Source organism: Coregonus lavaretus (assembly GCF_964263955.1).
Source record: "Coregonus lavaretus genome assembly, chromosome: 12".
In the NCBI taxonomy this organism is placed as follows: Eukaryota; Metazoa; Chordata; class Actinopteri; order Salmoniformes; family Salmonidae; genus Coregonus; species Coregonus lavaretus.
In genome coordinates this window covers 38,059,316-38,087,081 of record NC_139999.1, presented here as the reverse complement: position 1 = coordinate 38,087,081, position 27,766 = coordinate 38,059,316, and the positions used below count along the sequence as shown (strand labels likewise).

At 42.5% G+C, this 27,766-nt stretch overlaps 2 protein-coding genes across 6 annotated transcripts; one reads left to right on the top strand and one right to left on the bottom strand.

Moving 5' to 3' along the window:
* The first annotated feature begins 17 nt into the window (after window positions 1–17).
* rbck1 (RanBP-type and C3HC4-type zinc finger containing 1) lies at window positions 18–10,753 on the top strand. 4 transcript variants are annotated; one of them, XM_084173388.1, is made up of 13 exons: window positions 18–79; window positions 713–760; window positions 973–1,117; window positions 1,741–1,837; window positions 1,970–2,168; window positions 2,360–2,466; window positions 2,591–2,764; window positions 2,970–3,130; window positions 4,613–4,724; window positions 5,019–5,198; window positions 5,317–5,415; window positions 5,746–5,889; window positions 9,476–10,753. In XM_084173388.1, exons 2-13 carry the CDS (start codon window positions 721–723, stop codon window positions 9,554–9,556), a joined length of 1,539 nt encoding a protein of 512 aa, XP_084029514.1. In that variant the 5' UTR covers window positions 18–79; window positions 713–720; the 3' UTR covers window positions 9,557–10,753. The 4 variants fall into 4 exon arrangements, with proteins under 4 accessions (XP_084029514.1, XP_084029516.1, XP_084029515.1 ...); XM_084173390.1 differs by lacking the exon at window positions 18–79 and adding an exon at window positions 93–160; XM_084173389.1 differs by lacking the exon at window positions 18–79 and adding an exon at window positions 263–352.
* A 196-nt stretch (window positions 10,754–10,949) lies between these two features.
* LOC311138604 (TBC1 domain family member 20-like) lies at window positions 10,950–22,685 on the bottom strand. Of its 2 annotated transcripts, none has more exons than XM_084173358.1 (8): window positions 22,297–22,685; window positions 21,401–21,586; window positions 19,376–19,456; window positions 16,348–16,534; window positions 15,872–15,973; window positions 15,604–15,745; window positions 15,190–15,374; window positions 10,950–12,614 (listed from the first exon to the last, which is right to left on the bottom strand). In XM_084173358.1, the coding sequence occupies exons 1-8, from the start codon at window positions 22,352–22,354 to the stop codon at window positions 12,347–12,349; spliced, it is 1,209 nt and encodes a 402-aa protein (XP_084029484.1). In that variant the 5' UTR covers window positions 22,355–22,685; the 3' UTR covers window positions 10,950–12,346. The 2 variants fall into 2 exon arrangements, with proteins under 2 accessions (XP_084029484.1, XP_084029485.1); XM_084173359.1 differs by having other exon boundaries at window positions 21,401–21,582.
* Window positions 22,686–27,766: the final 5,081 nt, after the last annotated feature.

Genomic DNA, 27,766 nt, shown 5'->3' with positions numbered 1-27,766 from the left:
AATGGGGCCATATAAACATGCAATGACGTGTTATAATAACACCCCCTCTTCGTCCGGTTACAGTAGACTTGCACGATAAGTAAGTTAACACACACAATTATTAAAATACATATTGGTCTATCTGGATGTTATGTAACGGCAGTCTCTCATCACTATCTATGTACGGTACTGATATGTCATAAATTGCAATATGCAAATTATTCTTTAAAAACGTACTTCCTGACTATAGCTAGCTAAGTTTAGTTTCATTTTTCATTTAGCTAGCCTTCTGATCTTGATAATGAAGTAGCTACACGTAAAGAGAAGTGGTTTCAAGTTCTATAATTACGTTCAATTTTGAGGCGAGAGAAAGGTAAGTTAATTGTGAACAGATGAGGAAACTGTATGAAGAAGCCTGATAGCCCTATTACGTAACTGCCCGCTGATCAGCTGAGAAGTTTTACCAGCTTGAAGCTCGTGCGCCTTACCACCTTCAGCCTGTGCGACCCAGTCTATGCACATTTCCCTCTCTCAATTTTCGTAGCCTCTGTATACTTATGGGTAAAGTATCAAATGCCGTTTAGCATACAATACAATATTAATAGTAATCGTCTTCCTTATGGGATAGAGTGCTGTCAAAGTGAACGTTTCCATTTCACATGATGTTGTTTTTCACTGTGTGTTATTCTTCTCTGTATCATCACTTTCTGATTCTTGTCATTTCTTAAAATAGGTCTAACTATGACTTCGCCTGAGGTCTTCACAAGCAACTTAGAAGAGGGTAAGAATAAAGAGTTTTCATAATAGTTAGGCATACGTCTGTGTGGTTCTCCTATCTGATTTCCTGATCACGTCTAAATGGGCAGGTCAATAAAGGGCCAAAGAGCAATGATAGTATGACATCATATGAATGTTAAACGTACAATATCTGGTCTCTTTTTGACCACGTTTAATAGAGTATTGAGTGTTGTTCTGTGCATTTTTCTATTGCAGCGGAGGAGCTATCCCAGTTGTTGAGTGAGGCCATCAGCTGTGGTGACAAAGAGGAAGCCAAGAGGTGTTCAGAGCAGCTGGCAGAGTTGTGTGTACCAGTATCTGTCAGGATCTCCCACAATGCTTACTCCCAACACTCTATTCGGTATGTGGAATCATTTAGTAGTATTCTGTTGGGTCATACTTTACATTACATAGGATTAGCCTATAACAGAATAAAGGCAAGTGGAATAATCAACATGTAATTACGATGTAACAAGCTATTAGATACAAGCGATTGTGGATTACTTACTTTACACAATCTCTCACCATCTTGAAAAATGTAAAGATGCACTATGCAGAAATCGCTCTACCATTTCCTGGTTGCTAAAATTCTAATATTTGGCCTAATTTAAGTTTCTGTGACAAAACAAGCAAGTATAGTGTAGATAATCATTATACCATCTAAACCACTGTGAAATATATTTTCCATTAACAAAAATATTACATTTTAAGCTGTTTGAAGCTGGTGTACAAAACCAAAAGTAAAATATGCAAATAAGAAACTTAAGCACAGGAAGCATAGAAATAGTGCACATAGAACAGATCTACCGCTTCTTAGACTTGCTTTCAATGAGAATGACAGATCTATAACTTCCATTTCTATGTGAATTTGGTTGGGTCGCCCAAAAGGTTACATATTGCAGCTTTAAGGAATAGTGAAACCTTTGTAACTGTGTTGTTTTAGAAATTCAGACCCAGTTACCTCTATTGGTTACTTTGCTGCAGGTTGAAGGTGGGAGTCGGGGATGCACAGTCAGAAAATTATGTTCCTGTTACTTTGTTGGTAACACTCAACATGACCATTTCAGATCTTAAAGAAAAGGTAAAATAAATAATTGTTGCAAGCCATTTTCACCAACAGCTCTGATATTTACTCATTATATTTAATACACATATTTGCCGTGAAAAAAAGTGGCGACCGAGTCCCCATGCATTCTTGAATTTCTCTCTACAGATCAATACTGACTATGGATTTCATCCATCTCTGCAAAGCTGGGTGATCGGGAAGCGTCTGGCCCGGGACTCTAACACTCTGTACAGCCATGGGGTAAGGAAGAATGGAGACCAGGCCTACCTGTACATCAAGTCTGCCCAGGCTGCCAACCTCAGCCGGGAACAAGTGAACCAGGAGGAGGAGCACCGTCGGCTAGACAGTAAGGACACTCCGTCATACAGCACCGTTTAATCTTCCAATAAGACCCTAGTATACTGAGCAAGGCACAGGTTGTCAACGTATCAGCTTGTGACACACACATACACACTTACACCAACCTATAACTTTAAATGTTTTCCCCCATTTTAGACAGCCATGTTTGTATTTTGACTTGTTGCCATTATGGTGTAGGTATCATCGAGTCATTGAGTCCTCTACTAGCCAGAGGAGCAACTGGACCAACTCCACCTCCCAAAACTAAACACCCAGCCTCTCCTCCTCCACCACCAAAGCTTCAAGTAAGATTATAATGCAAACTGTGCAATGTCTCATTGTATACATATACGATAACCATGCCCGTTTCTACAATAATGTGTGCGTGCATGCGTGTGTGTGTGTGTGTGTGTGTGGGGGGACAACCAGGTGGGATGGTCATGCTCTGTGTGCACCTATGCTAACAAGCCAACGCGACCGGGCTGTGAGATGTGTGGGTCTGAAAGACCAGAAGATTATAAAGTACCTGAGGTTTACCAGCCTGATGAGCAGGAGGTCCAGAGACTCCAGCTAGAGGAGATGGCCAATCTACAGTACCAGCAGGTGAATGCTTTATACAAGATATGAGTTGCAAGATATGAGATATGCACGTGTAAGATTTTCGTGACAATCATGTCATCATTACATATAGCTAAAAATATACTTGGTATGTCCTGGTATGACTATTGTAATGTGTGTAGCCACCTTATTAAATGAGAAAGACAGCGTTCCCTTAATTTTACCCCTCTGTTGCTGTGGGACGAGGAAGGCATTGGCGGAAGAGCGGGAGAGGAATTTCCTGAGTCTGGTGGAAACAGATGCCCACAGCCTCGTCCCCAACACAGAGGAGCTGGACTGTCCTATTTGCTACTGCTCCATTCCGCCAGGGGAGGGAGCCACACTGCGCGAGTGCCTCCATGTTTTCTGCAGGTATGACACATCTTGGCTACAACAAAATATATTTTACCTAAACCCTCTGTGAACGCTTGAAAAAAAACAAGTGACCTTCCCCTATACCCAAAATAATAATTCTAACAAAGTAGATAGCAGAGAACATGGCTACCATTTACCCTCACTTCCTGGACAGACCAGAGCCTTAGATATGCAGGTTTAGAAACTGTTCTTCGTCCTATAAGCATTACATGGCAACGCAGGAAATTTGATAGCGCACAGGGCTGCAGGCCAGAAGGTTGTGGGTGGAGGAATTGACCGACAAGTCTATGGCTATACCAGCCTATAGCCTAATTTCGTCTGTCAAACAGGTAGGCCTACCTCTTTATTTCTTAAATAGGAAGAAATAGGCTCCAAAATAAGGCCCTCTTGTTGTTAGTAGTCTAAATAAAATCAATACGGTTAAAATCAATTATGCCTACTCGAATTTGCCTACTTTCAGCACCATGAGCTGTCCATTTCGATTGATTGTGACGCGGCTGCTGCTACTCGAATATTGTGAGGTCAATAACTGTGATAAATACATCATGGGCAAGAAACATTGTTTTTAATCAAATGAATTATAGTAGTAGCAAGCTATCAAAGTTGACCTCCGGTCCTCCTTCTCATCTTCGCGCTCTCCTCAACTGAACAGAACATAGGCTAGTCCGCACGCAGGCCTAATAAAACAAATATTTTCAGAAGAAACCTTTGACTCTCCTCCTGAACTACCACCATAGCCCTACACAGCACAGCCATTGGTTAAGCAGCACACAAAAAAGTTTTGGATCAGCAAGAGCAGAGCAGGCCGGGGCTCAGGGTTGGAATATCCATTGCCGTGTGTAATGCAGCCTAGTTTTATTTTCACAGCAGCTATCTTAGAAATGTAACTTTGCTCTGTGCCTCTCCGAGCATGCACTTCATAGCCTATGGATCATTGGGGATTGAGACCACACTAAATAGCCTATAGGCGCACTTGATCTTGCACGCCCAGTGGTGAATCAGAGATGAGAGGTGGCATCGGGCACACATTGATATATAGGCTAATAAGTAACTAATTCTAAAACACTGAGAAATATGGAAATTACAAATGACATAACCCTCCCTGGATTAGATTGAAAAAATACTAAATCCTCTCCTTGGCTGAGATTGAAAAAGCATGACCCTACGCAATTTCCCTCCAGGTAACCCTTAATATTATAAAATGGCTTCCATTACTTGTCTCATGCACGAGGAAACAAAGCTACAACTATTGAGACACAGCCCTGGCTGGTACTATCTGGAGTAGATCACTGTCGCTCCACTGCTATTAATAATATAGACATTAAATACTTACTGACCTTGTATCAATATTAGAGATGTTCCCATTAATGTTTTATCTATAATAAATAAAAAACTACCAGCACTGCCATCTAAATAATAAAATAATTAGAGACATGTACAGGTTAAATGCCTTCTTATTTGCGTGTTTTCTCTAAACAGGGAATGTCTTAAAGGAACCATCGTGAACAGCATGGATCCAGAGGTGGCCTGCCCTTATGGGGACGAAGACTACAGCTGTGATAGAAAGCTGCAGGACAGGGAGATCAAATCTGTGAGTCCTGCAGATGCTCTCGCCGTTAGCCTGGCAGCCAGTCAGTTTTTGCTTTGTTGGCTAAAGGAAAAACAGAACTGTACCCAGGCTATCTCACTATAGCTCTCTGTATCAAGTGATGATATTACCTTGTATCATTAATGTAGGGTGCTTATAATAATAATAATAATAATAATACATGGCATTTATATAGTGCTTTTCAAAGACGCTTTTGTGAAAGATATTCATCACCATAACATATATTTAATCCATTCCGTTGTACTCTATACAGTGTCCTGTTTTTTGTCTCTTTAGCTTCTCTCTCAGGAGGAGCACCAGAAGTTTCTAGAGCTGAGGCTCAGTATTGCTGAGACGCGGAGTGAGAACAGCTACCACTGCAAAACCCCAGACTGCGCTGGCTGGTGCATCTTTGAGGATGAAGTCAATGAGTTTATTTGTGAGCTCTGCAAAGAGACCAACTGCCTCCTCTGCAAGGTGTGTCAAGTTTCTCTCTCTTACTCTTCCTCTGTCGTCCCCCCTTGAGTGCAAAAAATAATTATGAAGATAATGATAGGTGCTTGGCCAACAACCTTTTTGTCTACCTCTTTTTAAGGCCATCCACAAAGATATGAACTGCAAGGAGTATCAAGATGATCTCCGGATCAGAGCTGAGAACGACGTGGCTGCCAAACAGACCACACAGATGCTGGAGGTAATGTGGTAACAAGCAGATAGTCTTCCCTTTAAGTGATAAAGCACTGTTTTTGATTGAACATGACATACTACACTACTGAACTGCTATTTGACAGGGTTTTTTTGGGGGGGGGGAAACATACTATCGGCCCATTATAGTTTTGAACTGCAATATGAAGCTTATGGGTTTAGATTACACATACGATCAGCCTATTACACTACCGAACCCATATGTGAAGTCTACGAGTAAACCTAATCTTGATTAAACCTACTATTGGCTTATTGCACTACTGAACTGTGATATCTATGGGTAAACCTAACCTGGAGCTCCTGTTGTTTTCTTCGATAGTCCTTACTGCAGAACGGGGAGGCCATGCACTGTCCTAAGTGTAAGGTCATAGTTCAGAAGAAGGACGGTTGTGATTGGATCTGCTGCCTGATGTGTAAGACGGAGATCTGCTGGGTCACCAAGCAGGCTCGCTGGGGACCAAACGTAAGACAGTTCAGGCCAAATCAAACGAAAATAGACTTGCTTTCTAATTTGAAGCGCATGACACTTTTGACCATGTTGACGCTCGCGGCCCGTCTGTTCTGTCATTCACTACCGTGCATTCTAATTCCAGCGTGTAGACGCTCGTCCGCGTTTCGTTTGATTTGGTCTTTACTCTTCAGTTACACCGAACTGTACTCTTACAGCTACTCCGAACCCTCTAATACCGCACCATGCTAGACTATCCTTATTAGACCTACCCTATGGCTCCATTTCAAACATACACTACATGACCAAAAGTTTGTGGATACCTGCTCGTCGAACATCTCATTCCAAAATCATGGGCATTAATATGGAGTTGGTCCCCCCTTTGCTGCTATAACAGCCTCCACTCTTCTGGGAAGGCTTTCCACTAGATGTTGGAACATTGCTGCGGGGACTTGCTTCCATTCAGCCACAAGAGCATTAGTGAGGTTGGGCACTGATGTTGGGCGATTAGGCCTGGCTCGCAGTCGGCGTTCCAATTCATCCCAAAGGTGTTCGATGGGGTTGAGGTCAGGGCTCTGTGCAGGCCAGTCAAGTTCTTCCACCAATCTCGACAAACCATTTCTGTATGGACCTCGCTTTGTGCACGTGGGCATTGTCATGCGGAAATAAGAAAGGGCCTTCCCCAAACTGTTCCACAAAGTTGGAAGCACAGAATCGTCTAGAATGTCATTGTATGCTGTAGCATTAATATTTCCCTTCACTGGAACTAAGGGGCCTAGCCCGAACCATGAAAAAAAGCCCTAGACCATTATTCCTCCTCCACCAAACTTTACAGTTGGCACTATGCATTCGGGCAGGTAGCGTTCTCCTGTTTGTCTATGGAAATTGCATGGCTGTGTGCTCGATTTTATACACCTTTCAGCAACGGGTGTGACTGAAATAGCCGAAACCACTAATTTGAAGGGCTGTCCACAAACTTTTGTGTATCACTATGGTCACCAAAATATTTAAAACTTACCATGCCCAGTTTGAATGCTATACTCTTTATTAAAGCATTCAGATATCTCAGGTCAGATAGAATTTAAGTATATATTATTCACTGACATACACACCTACTTCAATCCAGTACTGCTTTGCTGTTAAATACATGTTACAGTACTATAAGGCTTTGAATATCCTGTAGAACTGAGTGTATTAACCAAGTTTATACCATGGCATAGTTGAATACTCATTGATTGGCTTGAAGGGCATTCTAGAGCGTGCATTATTTCCCCATAACGCACAGTATATTTGCACGGTAGAATTCAATGGCTAGAGTTCATTCTTACAAGTTCTATGTTTGAGCTGCTTTTGAAAGCAAAAGTATAATTGAAAACATTATTGGCATTGTTGAATTCGATTTTCATAATAGCAAGCTAGGACTGATGGTTTGGTTAGCTAAACTAGCAAGTCTGTTTGTTTGGTTACCAAGGCAACTACTGTTGCAATCTTGTAAACTTGCTAAATAAACACATTTCTAGCAGTAAATGTGTTAAATTATAGCCATGGTATAAAAGGGATAATCAACTCGGGGCTCTATGCGTTCTCTGGAAAATAATGCAACTCTGTGTTGAAGGTAAGTTCCACTCCGCTAAGTACGTCTTGGAACACACCTTCCACATGGAACGCATAGCCGCTCGTTGATTATCCCATACGTATCCATGGAACGCATAGCCGCTCGTTGATTATCCCATACGTATCCATGGAACGCATAGCCGCTCGTTGATTATCCCATACGTATCCATGGAACGCATAGCCGCTCGTTGATTATCCCATACGTATCCATGGAACGCATAGCCGCTCGTTGATTATCCCATACGTATCCATGGAACGCATAGCCGCTCGTTGATTATCCCATACGTATCCATGGAACGCATAGCCGCTCGTTGATTATCCCATACGTATCCATGGAACGCATAGCCGCTCGTTGATTATCCCATACGTATCCATGGAACGCATAGCCGCTCGTTGATTATCCCATACGTATCCATGGAACGCATAGCCGCTCGTTGATTATCCCATACGTATCCATGGAACGCATAGCCGCTCGTTGATTATCCCATACGTATCCATGGAACGCATAGCCGCTCGTTGATTATCCCATACGTATCCATGGAACGCATAGCCGCTCGTTGATTATCCCATACGTATCCATGGAACGCATAGCCGCTCGTTGATTATCCCATACGTATCCATGGAACGCATAGCCGCTCGTTGATTATCCCATACGTATCCATGGAACGCATAGCCGCTCGTTGATTATCCCATACGTATCCATGGAACGCATAGCCGCTCGTTGATTATCCCATACGTATCCATGGAACGCATAGCCGCTCGTTGATTATCCCATACGTATCCATGGAACGCATAGCCGCTCGTTGATTATCCCATACGTATCCATGGAACGCATAGCCGCTCGTTGATTATCCCATACGTATCCATGGAACGCATAGCCGCTCGTTGATTATCCCATACGTATCCATGGAACGCATAGCCGCTCGTTGATTATCCCATACGTATCCATGGAACGCATAGCCGCTCGTTGATTATCCCATACGTATCCATGGAACGCATAGCCGCTCGTTGATTATCCCATACGTATCCATGGAACGCATAGCCGCTCGTTGATTATCCCATACGTATCCATGGAACGCATAGCCGCTCGTTGATTATCCCATACGTATCCATGGAACGCATAGCCGCTCGTTGATTATCCCATACGTATCCATGGAACGCATAGCCGCTCGTTGATTATCCCATACGTATCCATGGAACGCATAGCCGCTCGTTGATTATCCCATACGTATCCATGGAACGCATAGCCGCTCGTTGATTATCCCATACGTATCCATGGAACGCATAGCCGCTCGTTGATTATCCCATACGTATCCATGGAACGCATAGCCGCTCGTTGATTATCCCATACGTATCCATGGAACGCATAGCCGCTCGTTGATTATCCCATACGTATCCATGGAACGCATAGCCGCTCGTTGATTATCCCATACGTATCCATGGAACGCATAGCCGCTCGTTGATTATCCCATACGTATCCATGGAACGCATAGCCGCTCGTTGATTATCCCATACGTATCCATGGAACGCATAGCCGCTCGTTGATTATCCCATACGTATCCATGGAACGCATAGCCGCTCGTTGATTATCCCATACGTATCCATGGAACGCATAGCCGCTCGTTGATTATCCCATACGTATCCATGGAACGCATAGCCGCTCGTTGATTATCCCATACGTATCCATGGAACGCATAGCCGCTCGTTGATTATCCCATACGTATCCATGGAACGCATAGCCGCTCGTTGATTATCCCATACGTATCCATGGAACGCATAGCCGCTCGTTGATTATCCCATACGTATCCATGGAACGCATAGCCGCTCGTTGATTATCCCATACGTATCCATGGAACGCATAGCCGCTCGTTGATTATCCCATACGTATCCATGGAACGCATAGCCGCTCGTTGATTATCCCATACGTATCCATGGAACGCATAGCCGCTCGTTGATTATCCCATACGTATCTGATGCCTCCATGCAGGGTTCTGGGGACAACTCAGGAGGCTGTGGATGTCGAGTCCATGGGGCGCGTTGCCACCCTAACTGCCAGAACTGCCACTGAGGGGCCCCACTCCATCTCAACATGGTGCTGGATGGGTAGTCCATATGGGGACACACTTCTGTGTCCTGTGAGGCCAGGAGACAATTTTTCACTCCTCAGTAATGGTTCAATCCTAACCTGGACTTTGAAAAAAGAATGCACTGATGTCAAGGGGTGATTTGTGTAAAAACTTTAGTTCTGCACATGGATCTTAAGTTATTCGGTCCTTTGTGAAGACACTGGCTGGTCTTACTTCCAAAAAGGCACTTTATATTATTTTTCTGTTGAAACTTTGAACACCATTGGGGGTGATTCCAGATATGAGAATTAAAAATGATCCCTGGGCAGTGTTTAATTGATGGTTCAATTGACATTGGTATATCACACATTTTATTACCTAGTTAGAAGATTTATATCAATATTTTGCTCTATACATGCAGGACAATGTTTTAATATTATGTTAGAGGCGTATCACCACCTATATCTGACAGGATACTCCATTTAAACAAAACAAGGTTGTGATAAATTCAAGATGCTTGTTGTTTTCTTTGAGATGCATGTTTCTGTTTTTGTTAAATGGCAAGAGTCTTGGACACTGGAAGAATATTGAATATAGTCTTTCATGTAGAAAATAAATATCATAATGTCGGCTAATTGTTTAACTTCTCATCAGCAGCAAACTGAGACAGGTCTCCATGAGGTGCTAGTCATGACCTTAAAAGCATTAACACTAGAGATACTGTAAAACAGATACATATTGTAACCTTCTAATGGGGATAACTATTTACTTTCCTTTGGACTGAGCATGTACAACTAATGAAGGGATAGTTAATATATTAATTGGTTCTGTTAGATTTAAGTTATCCAAGGCTGTAATGAACAATGAGAATTCTTCTGTAGTTTGGTTTGACCACTCCTCCAGCCTTATTGGAAGTGGTTTTAACAACACTCAGCAGAAGCCATCCATACTTTTGTGTCATTGATGACTACAACTAAACTGATCTGTTCAGCGTAGCCAATTTCTTGTTTTAACATTGCATACAGTGCAGTATAATGCAAGTCTTAGCTACATTCATTAGCTACTTTTTTGAAGGATGATACCATTGCAGGGCACAATTACTATTTTGTTTGGCGAATGTAAAGCATTATTTACTTTGGGGAAAAAGAGCACAACTTTTCTTGATGAATGATCCAGAATAAAGGGATTTTTAACTTTTACTGCTTGAAGGTTTATTGTGTTGTCTGTCTGCTGCTTTGAGTCATTTTTAGCCCTTAGCGTAAGCAAAGATTGTAGAAACCTTAAATAGACTGGTGATTATGAACGTTTCCTTCATTTTCTCACTAATGTCTTCACCTTAAAGAAATACTCTATAATGTAGCAATAAATACATAGGGAACTAAACAGATACAAATGTCCACTCAACCTATGCAGTTTATTTGCATTGATCTTGTACATTTTGTATTGTTCTCATGACAAATATAACATAATTCAACATAAAAGGCAGATAAAAAAACCATTTAGTGCAATGATACAGAATGAGGCTATTTCAGTGCAATGAAAACCATCCATGGCTAATAATATTGATGTATTGATTGTTTGATATCCAAAATAGGCACCGCTGAGTATCTGTGTGTCGCAATTGAGTCGACTACACATGATTCTACTTATGTATTTCTGTTGAACAAATTTGAGTAGGTCCAATGCGACACATTATTCAAATAATGTCAACTGTAGTCAATAAGCTCAAGCGACATTGCTTAAAATGAAATGTGCAAAAACCTTGTTATTTCTACGACCAGGCCATTTGGTGAGTATAGTGAGTTTAGTTGAAATGTGAGGACAGGATGTGCAAACAATGTAATAGGACTTCATTATTGTGCAATAAAACCATGGGCTCAAGCCAAGGCTCATGGGATGTCTGGGCGTGCTATCAGTGCTTTGTCGCAGATCACAAAGCTAACCTATTCGAAACCTAACCTAATTTAGACATGCTGTGGAAAATAACTAATGCAAATTGTCATCCATAAGGTCAGAAGACCCAAATGGATTCCTTCATTTTAATTTGATATAATGTTGAATATGGGTGTGTTTGTACAAAAAGTATATTTCCTATAACTTACTTAACAATAATAATAATAATAATAATAATAATGATGCTTTCGAAAAGTAAGTGCTAAACATACAAAGATGGGACTAAGACATTTGTGTATTTGGTCTCGGTACAGAATGAAAGGAAAGGAAGAGGGATGTGTTGAGGGCAGAGGATTCAACTTGATGATCTGCCGGGGGGGACCAGGCCAGGGGGATCTCTGTCCTTGTGCCAACATGGCCCATGTGAGGCTCAGAGGGACATTTAACTCACCCCTGAACCTGATCGCAGACACGCACAGACACACACAGACCGTCTAAAATGGCACCCTATTCCCTATACAGTGCACTACATAGGGAGACATTTTGGACACAACCACACTCTCTCACACGCTCTTCATTGGCAGCAGTTTCGACCCCAGTGACAACTCTTCAACCTAGTAACACAAAGTATTTGCTACAAGTTGTCGCTTGCCATCACCGAAATAGCTTAATCTCTGAGCACAACATTCATCACCATCCAGTTATTTTATTAACAAATATAAATTAAAAACAACGTGGACAATCAAGTCTCTGTTCCATTCTCGTCCTTCATAATAATGTGGAAAAGAACTCCATATTCTCTTCACAAAGATCTCTATTCTCTCTCCTTCTCGTGGATGTCTTCTGCTGTAATGGCCATCAGCCCCCTTCACTCACCTACAAGGCCCCTTCTCTCTCTCTCAAGGGAAGAGGTGCAGGTCCAGTTTGGGCACCCACTCCAGGGCCGTGTTGACCAGGGTGAGGGCGGCTGCCCCTAGGGCCACAGTGAGCCCCATGACGGCCAGTCGGACGAAGCGCCGAGCCGCGGTTGGTTGGGCCGTTGCCACCATAGCACCTGCAGCAGCTCCCTCCAGCGCCTGCTTCTCCCTCCGCCGCCTCCGCAGCACCTTGTCCGGCCGCTGCTGCTCCGAGGTCAGATCAAAGTCTTTAAAGGTGGAGGCCGCCATCCTGAGAGACAGATGGCAATGGTATTAATACCAGGCAGCTACAGCATGCATGTTCAAATTAAAGTGTCATTGCTTATTATGCTGATAATAAGTACATGATAACAGACCTACAGGCTAGTGTGAAGGAGGAGACAAAGGACAATGTTATTAACATTAGGCAGCTACTGCTGGGACAGGGCAGAGGATTACATGGCTGTTTGAGGATAACCTTGTTACTTGTTCTAGTACAAACTAGGTCTATTGGTCTCCCATACTAGTGGTATAGCTTAGGAGAACATAAACATCAGAAGGAAGGACATGTATTTTCCTAAATATACAGAACCTTCGCTTGGGGTATGTGTGTCTTTCTAGGGTACCCGTGAGGATTTCCTACACTGGACAACTTGTTACAGCTGTTGGTAAGTCATTAATGATGATCTGCCAATTTTTCTCATGTCATTATATTAAGATACAAGGGGGGAACATAGCTATATTCAACTAAATTCAACTAAATTCAAGAGTTCATTTAAAACCTGTTGAACTCTTTCTCATGGTTTGTGTCTTGACGGATTTGTCCAAAATTCTGTGACATAAAACATAACTTTTCTGTCCTTGCATTTATGGCAATGTACGTTGTCCTTATATCATATATTACGCATTAATCAGTTAAAATTAGACATTGAACTTGAACCCTGTAAGAATCCTGGATCTAGCTGTCGGACTGTTTTTCTTGTATAGAGATCTCAGTTTTAATGTCACATGCACAAGTACAGTGAAATGGCTTTCTTGCTAACTCAAAACCCAACAATGCAATAATCAATAACTAGAAATACTAGAAAATAAACGAGAAATATGAAAAACACAATAAGTAAGCAAGCATACTATATACAGGGTCAGTTCCAATACCATATTTACAATGTGCAGGGACACTGGAGTGATGGAGGTAGATATGTATAGGGGTAAGGTGACTAGGCAAAAGGATATAAGATAAACAGAGTAGCAGCAGCTTGTATGTGAGTGGGTGTGTGTGTGGGTAGAGTCAGTAGAAATGTATGTGCATATTATGTGTGAGTAAGCAGATGGAGTGTGTGTGTGTGTGTGTGTGTGTGTGTGTGTGTGTGTGTGTGTGTGTGTGTGTGTGAGTGTGCAGAGATAAAAGGTTAATAAAGATACAAGGCTAACTCAGATAGCCTGTGTAGCTATTTTGTTAGCTATTTATCAGTCGTATTGCTTGGGGATAGAAGCTGTTCAAGAGCCTGTTGGTGCCGTACGGAAGCAGAGAGAATAGTCTATGGCTTGGGTGGTTGGAGTATTTACCTATTTTCAGGCCTTCCTACCACACCGCAGTGCAACTATGTAACATTTTGTGTCTCCTTGAAACAGCCCAAGTGCTGGAAAAAAGGTGTTCGCAAGGAATGTCAAGAATATTTGTGTCTCATTCGTTACGCCGGTGAAGAGAGTTGGGCCTGGATCCACGTTGGATCGAATATCCCTAGCGAATTGTTGCTGATCATCTGTTGTTGTCAGTTTGATTTACAGCAAGATCTCGTTAGATTTAACAGAGAAAGCAGCAAGGTAACGAGTTCATGTTTTCATGCCTCGGATTGAACAGTCTACTGTGCGCAATTGTGTAGGATATACTATTGCGCAACACCCAACGCTATTCCTAATAATTATTCTGGATATAAATGGCAACAAATGACATAGCCTAGTGGGCTTATTCACAATATGATCTGGTAATGAAATAACATTTTTCCATGTTACACCTGCAATGTTAAACAATACAAGGAGCTTGAAGTAGCCTACTTGAACTTGGATTTGGAGCTCAGAAATTAAAAATACTGGAATGGGCCTACCTTGAAAATCAGCCATTTCCTCAATTTGGTGGTTGAAAAGTCCTTGTAATTATTGTAGCCAATTTATAAGTTCTCCTGCTCCCTTACAATTATCTGTGATGTTATTTTTGATCAGTTGTTGTGAGAGTGGCCACTTTCGTTTGTTTCCCGCCGCTTCAATTGAAGGGTGTTGAGCTACTTTGTTGTTGTATAGGTGGAGTTATGGGCCAATTTACATATATTCACTTTTATTCCTCTAAGTACACATTTGGAACTGCATAAAAATACATTTTATTTTAGTTTCAAACCATTTAGAAATGTTTATCCCAATGTCACACATTGGCCCTATTATTTATAGAAATACATCTTCAAATTCATGTACATGTTCAAATTCCTGCGTCATTGTTTAAATATGCTGGAAATAAGTACATGATAATATCAGTGGTACAGGCTAGTGTGAAGGAGGAGACAGAATTAGCTGTCAGGTTATTAGAGCACAGTTCACCTGTCAGGGGAGATGAAGGTTATTCTGTCAGATCACACTATCTAACTATCTCACCTCAGAGTGTTAATGAGGGAATTCGACTCGCAACAGCAGGGAGAAAGAGAGAGACCAAAAGAAAGAGAAGAAGTAAAAGAAGCTTGGAGAAAGGAGATATAGAAGAAGATAGAGAGATCTATGGGGGCTGGCGAAAGAGAAAATCAATGGGAGAGATTACGTGACAAAATGAGACAAGTGAGAGAAGAGGCAGGCAGTCTTACTGTTGACTGTACTGCTGGGCAGCCTCCCTGGCCAGCTCGGAGGGGGGGAACTGGACAAAGAGGTCTCCTGCACGGCTGATGAGCGTCTCGTAGGGCAGATCCTGGGGGATCTGAGACAGGAGGTGGTGTACCGACGCCATGTCACACTCACAGTCCAACACCTCATCCTCCCGGTACTGCACAATCTGGAACAGACACCGACCAAACGGCGTGCGAGCACACACACACACACACACAGTACAACACACAGTACAACAACCAGTTAACAACATCTATTGAATTCAATAAAATGTTAGCAAACTCCTCAGCGGCAACTTCGAAGCCATTGTCCGAAGACAAAAGGAAAAAGAGAAGGTTATGTTTGGAGTCACTTAGAAAAATGCTCCACTTTAGTCCCAAAAAGAGGACGCTCACCACAGCAGCAAAGTAGATTGGCATCAGGGGATGGCAGGCCAGGAAGAAGTCATACAACCGTACGACGTGTCGGAAATCTGACAGGACGTGGCCAAACCAGGTGATGAGCCAGCTAAGGGCAAAGATGGTGCCCACCTCCGCCCTGAGGACACAAAACGTAGGGACACCCATTTAGTGATTATTTGTATTATAGCTATATTAGTTGTGCTCATTAGTTATTTGAAGGAATTACTGATTGTACTAACAGAACAAGTGAAAATATGCTTACTGCTGCATGAAGTCATGCACCTCTGGGTTGACCCTCTCGATGATTGGCATCAGATAGTTAAGGATGTGTTTAGTGTTGTCCATGGTGGGGTCCATAAAGTCCCTGCAGTAAAGGAACAGGAGAGACAAACTGAACTGAACACATGACAAACTGAACCAGGATCAGATAATCATCATGACAGTCTGTCAATCATAAAAATAGAAGGTAGCACTGTGTATGTAATTCAAATGAAATGCTTCGAGACTTGCCTCGTCTCCACCAGCAACTGTATAAGATGACTCATCTGGTGAACCGTGTGCAGTTTACACAGTTATTTAAACCTGCACACACTATAAAATACTCAAACTAACAGGAGGTGCTACTGTTGTATTGTAACGGGCTACGTTCTCTTTTCTACATGGCTTCCCTTCTACTTAAAACCCCTTTGAAAGCCAAGCTCCTATGGGAGGGGAGCACTCAGAGAGACAGAGACCCACCTGAGGTGGTGTGTGGAGAGTTTCTCTACTAGAGCGGTAGCAAGCCGCTCGCCCAGCACCAGCAGGAAGGTGACCACGATGTCATGGTAGCCCTGGTAGTAGTGCAGCTGGGTGTTCCTTCCCAGCACACGCAGGATGATGTCAATCAGCTCCTCCTGGAGGCCCTCACGCTGCTCGTCTGGCATGCCTACACAGGGATAGGGGGCAAAAGGGCAAAAGGTCACAAGTAGGGCTGTGGCGGTCACGAAATTTCGTCAGCTGCTGTTTGTCAAGCAAATAACTGTCGGTCTCACGGTAATTGACCGTTAATTAACAAACACATTTAGCATCTATTGCCTTCCACACATAGCCTACAAACCACTGATACAGACCTTTGGAATATCTACTAATAAATCCATTATTTTAGACAGGTCTAAAGAAGCATGATATGAAGAAAATGTAGTCTATATCAGAAGAACAGAATAGCATACTCTTGAGTTGTCCTTATGTTAGGTCCTGATCCAAGATTTGCTTAGAATTCCGTGGCATTATTTTATATTATAGTATGAAGAATACAATTGAACAAAGCTGAATAAAATAGAAATATTTTCTCAAAACGATTTGAGGGAGTACGCACATGTGGCTATTCTGTGTTGAGCGGTTAATAACGAAATAGGTACTCTTATATGCTTAATTTAGAGTTATTAATGTAACTTTAGTTGTTCTACAAACGTTGGGCTGTTTTGATTTTTAATACATTTTAAGGCTGCATGATGCGACTAATGATGATTTGAAAAAAGTCCCTTGAAAGGCATGAGCTCTGCTTTGTTTTTGCGCAGGCTGTACACACTTCATTAGTCTCTCATTCACAATTTGACAAGCACTTGATAATGCCTCGAATTTCACATGCCTTTGTTGTGCCCTTCTCCCTGAGTGCTGCGCTCTCTCCATCACGTGATCGGGTCTTTCTCACAGGCTACAAGTGAAGACAGACACATCGGGACGCAACTGCGCACCTTCTTATCCAATTCTGAGGTGCATATTGAAGATATTGGAAGAACTGTCCACATTTACTTTTCGTCAGCCAACAAGATGAGTAGGCCTAACGAACAGCAAAAGCATTAACCTATGTCAATCTACTATCCCCCATAGTACAAAAGTTGACCTATTCTATTCTACAAATAAATATTCCAAACATAGTCTGGGACAGTTGTGGGATGCAATAGATCACAAATCAATACAACCACTAGCATCAAAAAAACATTTTTTACACAATGTGGCTGACACAACAAATTAGAACGTTTAGCTTAAAATGTTGATAAACTATTCGGCTATTTCTTCACATTATAAGCACAGCAATGCGCACATGGCAGTAAGCTATAAGTGAGAATGTTCCATTAGCGGGAAAACACCATTATCAAAAGTGACCGCAAATGCGATTATGTATGTAATGCTTTTATAAAGGTGCATTTTTATGGTGAAAATTATCTTCCCCAAACTTCATCCTCATCCGCTGCTTATGTATGCCAGTTAGGCTCTAAACCCCTTGTAAAGCGGATTAATGTGCTTAATTTTAAGAAGTTATTTGGCCACTTTAGTTGTGATACAAACCTTATCAAAACATATAGGCCTATGGGCTAGGCTACATGAGGTGTGCGACTATGATTCGAAAAAGTCGCAAAAAAAAGGCTATTTTATGCTGGGCATCATTCACAAGTGATAATATATAATTCACAAGTGATAGGCTAATATTGTCACCCATCAAAATATTCTTGATTTAATCTTGTCTTTACATACAGTATACTAAATATGTGTGAAATTTGTTTTGATTTAGAATGGACCATTATCATACACCTGTCTTGAAACAAGAGCAGCGGAAAAAATACATGTCATCTATGCACTTAAATAGCACATGGAGGACCCTTTCCCTCTGATTCATTTTCATGCCAGCCAAGTAGGCTATTCTGCTGTTGTAAAGAACAGCAATGTGCTTAATATTAGGAAAGGTGAGAAATAAATATAGCAGGCCTAGTCTATAGAAAGCTGATGGGATCCTCTTTTTAGTAGAGGCCATCACTCTGTTTTCTCACGCAATTGCATATCCTATAGAAATGTTTCGCAACATGAGCTCTCACAAAGTGTTTGATTAGATTTTCGATTACATTTGCATTGATGTCAGAGTGATTAGAAGGACAATAGAGTGCTGAGTACCAGGCAGTTAGCAAGTTTGGTAGGCTACTAATGACCATGAGCAGAATCAGAGCTTGGAGAAGCCTAACTACCGTGAATAAACGGTCACGTGGAATTTGACTGCCTTCATGACTCGTGACCGCCGGTGTGGCAGTAATACGGTCACCGCAACAGCCCTAGTCACAAGTCAAAAGGCACAGCTGATTTCCTCATTATGGCCAAATCCTAACTAGAGAAAAGCATGTATAGCTTTTCTCTAGTTAGGTCGCTCTGGATAAGAGAGCCTGCTAACTGAAAAAAATAAAATAAAAGTATAACTTGGCCTTTGTGTATCTTATGCACTGATTTATTTATTTAACCTTTATTTAACTAGGCAAGTCAGTTAAGAACAAATTCTTATTTACAATGACGGCCTACACCGGCCAAACCCGGACGACGCTGGGCCGAGTTATGCAGGCAGTTCCCAAATTAGGGTTCTGTAGTATACAACTGGAAAAGAAGACGGTCACACCCTTCCTGACAAAATGACCAAACTTTCGCATGCATAAAGGTTGTCCTGAATTCTTGGCCAGAGAAACACAAGCATGGCAGAATTCCAATGAATTCCAAAGCACCCAGTAATCAGTTCATGCTTTCTCCATTTTGGGACTTTCTGCTGCTTTAATAAATAAAGTAGTAACATACAGACATCTAGGACACTCTCCAAAAGAAACAAATACAAATTGACAGGGTTGCGTAGTCTGTAGGCCTACATCACACAAGTCAAATTCAAGTGGGACACCGGCAGAACAGACAATGATGACAAAACACGCCACTGCCTCACATGATTTAATGCTATTCTAAGACCAGTGTCACTCACCAGGAGGGAATCTTCGAAGGGAACGCTGGACATCCAACAGCACCTGGTTATAGTCCTTATTATTCTCCCGCTCTACTTCCTCTGGAGAAGAGAGCGATCAGGTCACACATTTAACCATCAACTGTTGTTGGGGGCATGCAAGATATACAGTTGAAGTCGGACATTTACATACACCTTAGCCAAATACGTTTAAACTCAGTTTTTCACAATTCCTGACATTTAATCCTAGTAAATATTCCCTGTCTTAGGTCAGTTAGGATCACCACTTTATTTTAAGAATGTGAAATGTCAGAATAATAGTAGAGAATTATTTATTTCAGCTTTTATTTCTTTCATCACATTCCCAGTGGGTCAGAAGTTTACATACACTCAATTAATATTTGGTAGCATTGCCTTTAAATTGTTTAACTTGGGTCAAATGTTTCGGGTAGCCTTCCACAAGCTTCCCACAATAAGTTGGGTGAATTTTGGCCCATTCCTCCTGACAGAGCTGGTGTAACTGACTCAGGTTTGTAGGCCTCCTTGCTCGCACACGCTTTTTCAGTTCTGCCCACAAATGTTCTATAGGATTGAGGTCAGGGCTTTGTGATGGCCTCTCCAATAACTTGACTTTGTTGTCCTTAAGCCATTTTGCCACAACTTTGGAAGTATGCTTGGGGTCATTGTTCATTTGGAAGACCCATTTGTGACCAAGCTTTAACTTCCTGACTGATGTCTTGAGATGTAGCTTCAATATATCCACATCATTTTCCTTCCTCATGATGCCATCTATTTTGTGAAGTGCACCAGTCCCTCCTGCAGCAAAGCACCCCCACAGCATGATGCTGCCACCCCCGTGCTTCACGGTTGGGATGGCGTTCTTCGGCTTGCAAGCGTCCCCCAGTTTCCTCCAAACATAACGATGGTCATTATGGCCAAACAGTTCTATTTTTGTTTCATCAGACCAGAGGACATTTCTCCAAAAAGTACGATCTTTGTCCCTATGTGCAGTTGCAAACCGTAGTCTGGCTTTTTTATGGCGGTTTTGGAGCAGTGGCTTCTTCCTTGCTGAGCGGCCTTTCAGGTTATGTCAATATAGGACTCGTTTTACTGTGGATATAGATACTTTTGTCCCCGTTTCCTCCAGCATCTTCACAAGGTCCTTTGCTGTTGTTCTGGGATTGATTTGCACTTTTCGCACCAAAGTACGTTCATCTCTAGGAGACAGAACGCGTCTCCTTCCTGAGCGGTATGACGGCTGCGTGGTCCCATGGTGTTTATACTTACGTACTATTGTTTGTACAGATGAACGTGTTACCTTCAGGCGTTTGGAAATGTCTCCCAAGGATGAACAAGACTTGTGGAGGTCTACAAAAAAATGTCTGAGGTCTTGGCTGATTTCTTTTGATCTTCCCATGATGTCAAGCAAAGAGGCACTGAGTTTGAAGGTAGGCCTTGAAATACATCCACAGGTACACCTCCAATTGACTCAAATTATGTCAATTAGCCTATCAGAAGCTTCTAAAGCCATGATGTCATTTTCTGGAATTTCCAAGCTGTTTAAAGGCACAGTCAACTTAGTGTATGTAAACTTCTGACCCACTGGAATTGTGATACAGTGAATTATAAGTGAAATAATCTGTCTGTAAACAATTGTTGGAAAAATTACTTATGTCATGCACAAAGTAGATGTCCTAACCGACTTGCCAAAACTATAGTTTGTTAACAAGACATTTGTGGAGTGGTTGAAAAACTAGTTTTAATGACCCCAACCTAAGTGTATGTAAACTTCCGACTTCAACTGTATAGGCAATTGCAGTGGGGATGTGGACTCCACTGTAATTGATGAAACTATCAGGTTCAGCAAATAGTAGGCTAACTCAAGTGACAAAATCTGCTGTCAATTAAGCTCAGACCCCTGCCAAACCCTAAATCCCCCTTCCCCTTAAAAATAGATCCAATACATGCCCCTACGCTTAATATAGGCCTATTACCCTTTGTAGCATCCCTCGTCTGTCTGTCAGTGGCAGTGCCCATGCAGCTCACCTGGTTTCTCAGGCAGGATGTTGGTGGGCACGTTGAGCAGCCATGGCCACACTTTACAGCGGATCTCATCAGTGAGCAGCCCCCCCTCGCTGATGGCCATCCTCCTCAGCACTGCCACATCAACCGGCGTCACGTTCAGGGCCTGAGAGATCTCCGCCAACTTCCTCTTCCTCCGGGAGTCCCTATCTGTCCACATGACAACGGTTCAGGTGAGGTCTCAACTCACAGCAGCACAGTGGTCATTAGCCAGAACATCCTTCTGAGATAGCTAAACTCGGAAGCGGACAGGCAAAGTATCCATCAGACCAGGGGTTCCCAAACTTTTTCACTTAGGCCCCACTTCCAGCATTGGGGTACATCCAATTCAAGACCTTTTGACAGTCCCCCTGCACTGTGCCTTTGCTGGATAGTGATGTCACTATGCCACACAAACTGGGAATAATTGTGTGCTTTCAGGATGATTAAATATTTATTACAGTTAATTTCGCTATGTCTTTTAAGGAATCCTGTATTATGTATGTGCCGTGAGGAACGCACAACTCCGTTCTCTTATACGTTCCTAGTACTGTCCCGGTGTTTTGGTTAAAGATTTAAGGAGACCATGTCAAATCAATGCCTGGGTAACCTTACTACCAGTCAATGGTGTGTTGTTCGCTAACGTTAGCTAGCTAGCTAACGTAAATGTATTTCGATTTTCCAGCTGTTAACGTAAACGTTAGCTAGCTAATGTAGTTAACACAAGATTGCAAACATGGGTCATGACAACTAGTTAGATAGCCAGACAGATACGTTACATCCTCTCGACTAATTGGGTAACTAGCTAACAGCTAGTTAACATTAACTAGCTAGCTAAAGAAAAAACAGAAAAACAATGAATGTCCATGTCGTTAGAATACCTTGTTTTCCAATCCCATTCAAAGGTGAAGACGCACCAACACTTCTAGATCTTTTCATGGTTTCCACGCTACAATCGCTACAATCATCGTAGATTTACTGGATAGATTATCATTTTCTTTCTCCAACAAATTGATTAGCTGTAACGTTACATTACAAATGTTCCCAATACCAAGCTAGCCTAGCTAGCTAAATAGATCAGTTATCGACGTCATTCAGCTATTGGTTATTTTATCGCAAAGTATTGCCAATTTCAAACATTTTATTACTCACATAATCAACATAATAATTTAGAGAGATAACTAAACCTAGGCTACGTTTCGCTTTTGCCCGACAATTAATTTGTATCAAAGACCGTACAGTACGAAGATAGGCTAAAACTGCTTGGCTAGCAAGGCTCATGCGTAGAAACATGTCATCGGGAATAACGGTCGTCTCGCACCGAACTCCGCGCATGTGCAGGCCGTCAAATCAAAGGAAATCTTTCAATAGCAAGTCGTTTTTGACGACAATGAAAACGTGTCAGTTTGTTACTTTCACGAGGTTGGTGTAATAACATGTTCGACTGCTTAAGACATTGGCTCAAATCTAAGTTGTGCCTTTAGATTTAGAGAAAATTAACAACTAACTAATAATTGTTCACTTTTCTCATTGACTTCTCAAACCCCGATATGTTTAGCAAGCATTCCCGGAAGTCTCGTAATGTTGCGCCTCTGGGTTTAGAAACTCCGTGATTTGATGCTTTGGTGAAGGTGCCAGCGTTTATTGCCATCTACCAGGGGTGTATTCATTACGGAAACCGTTTACTTACACAGAGTACTGTCTTTGGTTTAGCGTTTAAGAACCAAAAGGACGCAAACATAGCAAAACGAGAGAATTTGGTAGGGCCGTCCCCGTTTTGTTCCGTTTGCGAAACATTTTGCAACAGAATCGGCGTAATGAATACGCCACAGGTGATGACTTACAGAGCAAGGATGCTGCTGAAACGCGTCTTTTTGTTGTTGTTGTTGATGTTTTTTATATATACACGAGGTTAGCCGAAGCCACGCCCCTTTTCATCTAGGGTTGTATTCCCACCCCATACAGAACCAATCAGTTGATATAATCGAGAACTATCATCAGAAGTCACGCGACATGAATCAGACAGAGGGGCGCCGCCTGACCCACTAGTTGGTCAGAAGGTTCAAATCAACGTTTCATATCGTAATTTCCGAGTAGGCAAAAAGCATCAACCACGGCAGTTATTACACCCCGTATAAATTGGTGGCGGTAATGACCATTTTTATTGTGCTGTAACTTAAACTAGTAGATATTCTGACGTCCTTTCCCGTAGTCAAAGGTACATAATCGCATACTTTTTAAAAACTGATTTACAAAGTTAATGTAATGGATTTGAAAAAGTGTTTATACCCCGTGATAGCCCGCTAATATGACCTATAGTAGGATAAAACATTTATTGAGTGCAATTTGATCTGAATATATACACTGAACAAAAATATAAACAACATGCAACCATTTCAAAGATGTTAAGGAGTTACAGTTCATATAAGGAAATCAGTCAACTGAAATAAATGCATTAGGCCCTAATCTATGTATTTCACATGACTGCTGGTCACAGATACCTTTAAAAAAAAAAATTGGTAGGGGCGTGGATCAGAATCTGTCAGCATCTAGTGTGCAGCATAACACATCTCCTTCGCATAGAGTTGATCAGCCTGTTGATTGTGGCCTGTGGAATGTTGCCCCATTCCTCTTCAATGGCTGTGCGAAGTTGCTGGATATTGGCAGGAACTGGAAAACGCTGTTTTACACGTCGATCCAGAGCATCCCAAACATGCTCAATGGGTTACATGTCTGGTGAGTACGCAGGCCATGGAAGAACTGGGACATTTTCAGCTTTCAGGAATCATGTACAGATCCTTGCGACATGGGGCTGTGCATTATCATGCTGAAACATGGTCCGGTCGGCCGACCAGATAGGTAGGTCCGGTCGGCCGACCAGCTAAATCCGGTTGGCCAGCTAGATAGCTAGGTCCGGCCGGCCAGATATATAAGTACGGCAGGTACGTCCGGTCTGCCGGCCAACCAGATAGCTAGGTCCGGTCGGCCGGCCAGATAGCTAGGTCCGGTCTGCCAAATAGCTAGGTCCAGTCGGCCGGTCAGATAGGTACAGTTGAAGTCGGAAGTTTACGTACACTTAGATTGGAGTCATTAAAACTCATTTTTCAACCACTCCACACATTTCTTGTTAACAAACTATAGTTTTGGCAAGTCGGTTAGGACATCTACTTTGTGCATGACACAAGTAATTTTTCCAACAATTGTTTACAGACAGATTATTTCACTTATAATTCACTGTATCACAATTCCAGTGGGTCAGAAGCTTACATTAACTAAGTTGACTGTGCCTTTAAACAGCTTGGAAAATTCCAGAAAATGATGTCATGGTCTCGCCATCACGGTTGACAACTCCGTTGTGTCCTCCTCCCAGAGTGCAAAGAGCCTTGGCGTGACTCTGGACAACACCCTGTCATTCTCCGCTAACATCAAGGCGGTGACCCGATCCTGTAGGGTCATGCTCTACAACATTCGGAGAGTACGACCCTGCCTTACACAGGAAGCGGCACAGGTCCTAATCCAGGCACTTGTCATCTCCCGTCTGGATTACTGCAACTCGCTGTTGGCTGGGCTCCCTGCCTGTGCCATTAAACCCCTACAACTCATCCAGAATGCCGCAGCGCGTCTGGTGTTCAACCTTCCCAAGTTCTCTCACGTCACCCCGCTCCTCCGCACACTCCACTGGCTTCCAGTTGAAGCTCGCATCTGCTACAAGACCATGGTGCTTGCCTACGGAGCTGTGAGGGGAACGGCACCTCCGTACTTTCAGGCTCTGATCAGTCCCTACACCCAAACGAGGGCATTGCGTTCATCCACCTCTGGCCTGCTGGCCCCCCTACCTCTGCGGAAGCACAGTTCCCGCTCAGCCCAGTCAAAACTGTTCACTGCTCTGGCACCCCAATGGTGGAACAAGCTCCCTCACGACGCCATGACAGCGGAGTCACTCACCACCTAAAGTAATCCTTCTACCCCCCCTTACCCCACCCCAAAGAAAGAAAAAAAAAACATATTGTAAAGTGGTTATCCCACTGGCTATAAGGTGAATGCACCAATTTGTAAGTCGCTCTGGATAAGAGCGTCTGCTAAATGACGTAAATGTAAATGTATAGAAGGTTCTGGTAGGCTAATTGACAGCATGTGTCAATTGGAGCTGTACCTGTGGATGTATTTCAAGGCCTACCTTCAAACTCTGCCTCTTTGCTTGACATCATGGGAAAATCAAAAGAAATCAGCCAAGACCTCAGAAAAAAAAATGGTAGACCTCCACAAGTCTGGTTCATCCTTGGGAGCAATTTCCAAACGCCTGAAGGTACCACGTTCATCTGTACAAACAATAGTACGTAAGTATAAACACCATGGGACCAAGCAGCCGTCATAACGCTCAGGAAGGAGATGCGTTCTGTCTCCTAGAGATGAACATACTTTGGTGCGAAAAGTGCAAATCAATTCCAGAACAACAGCAAAGGACCTTGTGAAGATGCTGGAGGAAACAGGTACAAAATTATCTATATCCACAGTAAAACGAGTCCTATATCGACATAACCTGAAAGGCCGCTCAGCAAGGAAGAAGCCACTGCTCCAAAACCGCCATAAAAAAGCCAGACTACGGTTTGCAACAAAGATCCTATTTTTTTGAGAAATGTCCTTTGGTCTGATGAAACAAAAATAGAACTTTTGGCCATAATGACCATTGTTATGTTTGGAGGAAAAAGGTGGTTGCTTGCAAGCCGAAGAACACCATCCCAACCGTGAAGCACGTGGGTGGCAGCATCATGCTGTGGGGGTGCTTTGCTGCAGGAGGGACTGGTGCACTTCACAAAATATTTGGCATAATGAGGAAGGAAAATTATGTGGATATATTGAAGCAACATTTCATGATATCAGTCAGGAAGTTAAAGCTTGGTCGCAAATGGGTCTTCCAAATGGACAATGACCCCAAGCATACTTCCAAAGTTGTGGCAAAATGGCTTAAGGACAACAAAGTCAAGTTATTGGAGATGCCATCACAAAGCCCTGACCTCAATCCTATAGAACATTTGTGGGCAGAACTGAAAAGGCGTGTGCGAGCAAGGAGGCCTACAAACCTGACTCAGTTACACCAGCTCTGTCAGGAGGAATGGGCCAAAATTCACCCAACTTATTGTGGGAAGCTTGTGGAAGGCTACCCGAAACGTTTGACCCAAGTTAAACAATTTAAAGGCAATGCTACCAAATACTAATTGAGTGTATGTAAACTTCTGACCCACTGGGAATGTGATGAAAGAAATAAAAGCTGAAATAAATAATTCTCTCTACTATTATTCTGACATTTCACATTCTTAAAATAAAGTGGTGATCCTAACTGACCTAAAACAGGGAATTTTTACTAGGATTAAATGTCAAGAATTGTGAAAAACTGAGTTTAAATGTATTTGGCTAAGGTGTATGTAAACTTCAACTGTTGGTCCGGCCTGCAGGCCGGCCAGATAGCTAGGTCCGGTCTGCCAAATAGCTAGGTCCAGTCGGCCGGTCAGATAGCTAGGGCCAGATGTGACATTTCAAACTGGGGATTGAGGTTACGAAGCTAACTCCATTACATAGAGAAGCAACTCCGGGGGGGGGGAGGGGTTGGGAGACACTGTGGCCCCGTCCGACGATACCCCCGGACAGGGCCAACCAGGCAGGATATAACCCCACCCACTTTGCCAATGCACAGCCCCCACACCACCAGAGTGATATCAACAGACCACCAACCTACTAACCTGAGACAAGGCTGAGTATAGCCCACGAAGATCTCCTCCACTGCACAAGCCCGAGGGAGCGACAACACCAGATTACGTCAACTGTCAAACTGTTTTAGAAAAATTGTTGGCATGTCCAGTTTGCCTTGGATGTATTGCATGCATCATTATGCTGTAATATGATTTAATATATTTTGATAAGAGAATCTGTTATGAGTGAATTTAAATGGATTGGCACATTTTGAATTCTTTACAAAGATAACTGTGTTAAAATGAGGCTTTACACAACAGACTAGAGCTTTGTTTAATAGATCCTGTTAAGTGTTTCCCAACCCTGCTCCTTGAGTACCCACAACAGTACACCTGATTAAACTTGTCAACTAATCAACAAGCTGAAAAATGTGTACTGTTGGGGGTACTGGAGGAGCAGGGTTGGGAAACTGCTGTAGTAGATGGCGGGCTCTCCAATACAATGTAGAGGAGTCATGAAATAAACGTGGTTGCATGTAGATATACCATAAACATGTGTGAAAAGCTATTTCAAAACCCTATTTTCCAGGACAAAATACCATACCAGTTTAACGTTGTATTTATTCACACAAAACAAAACAAAACATTTTTTTAAATAAAGCAA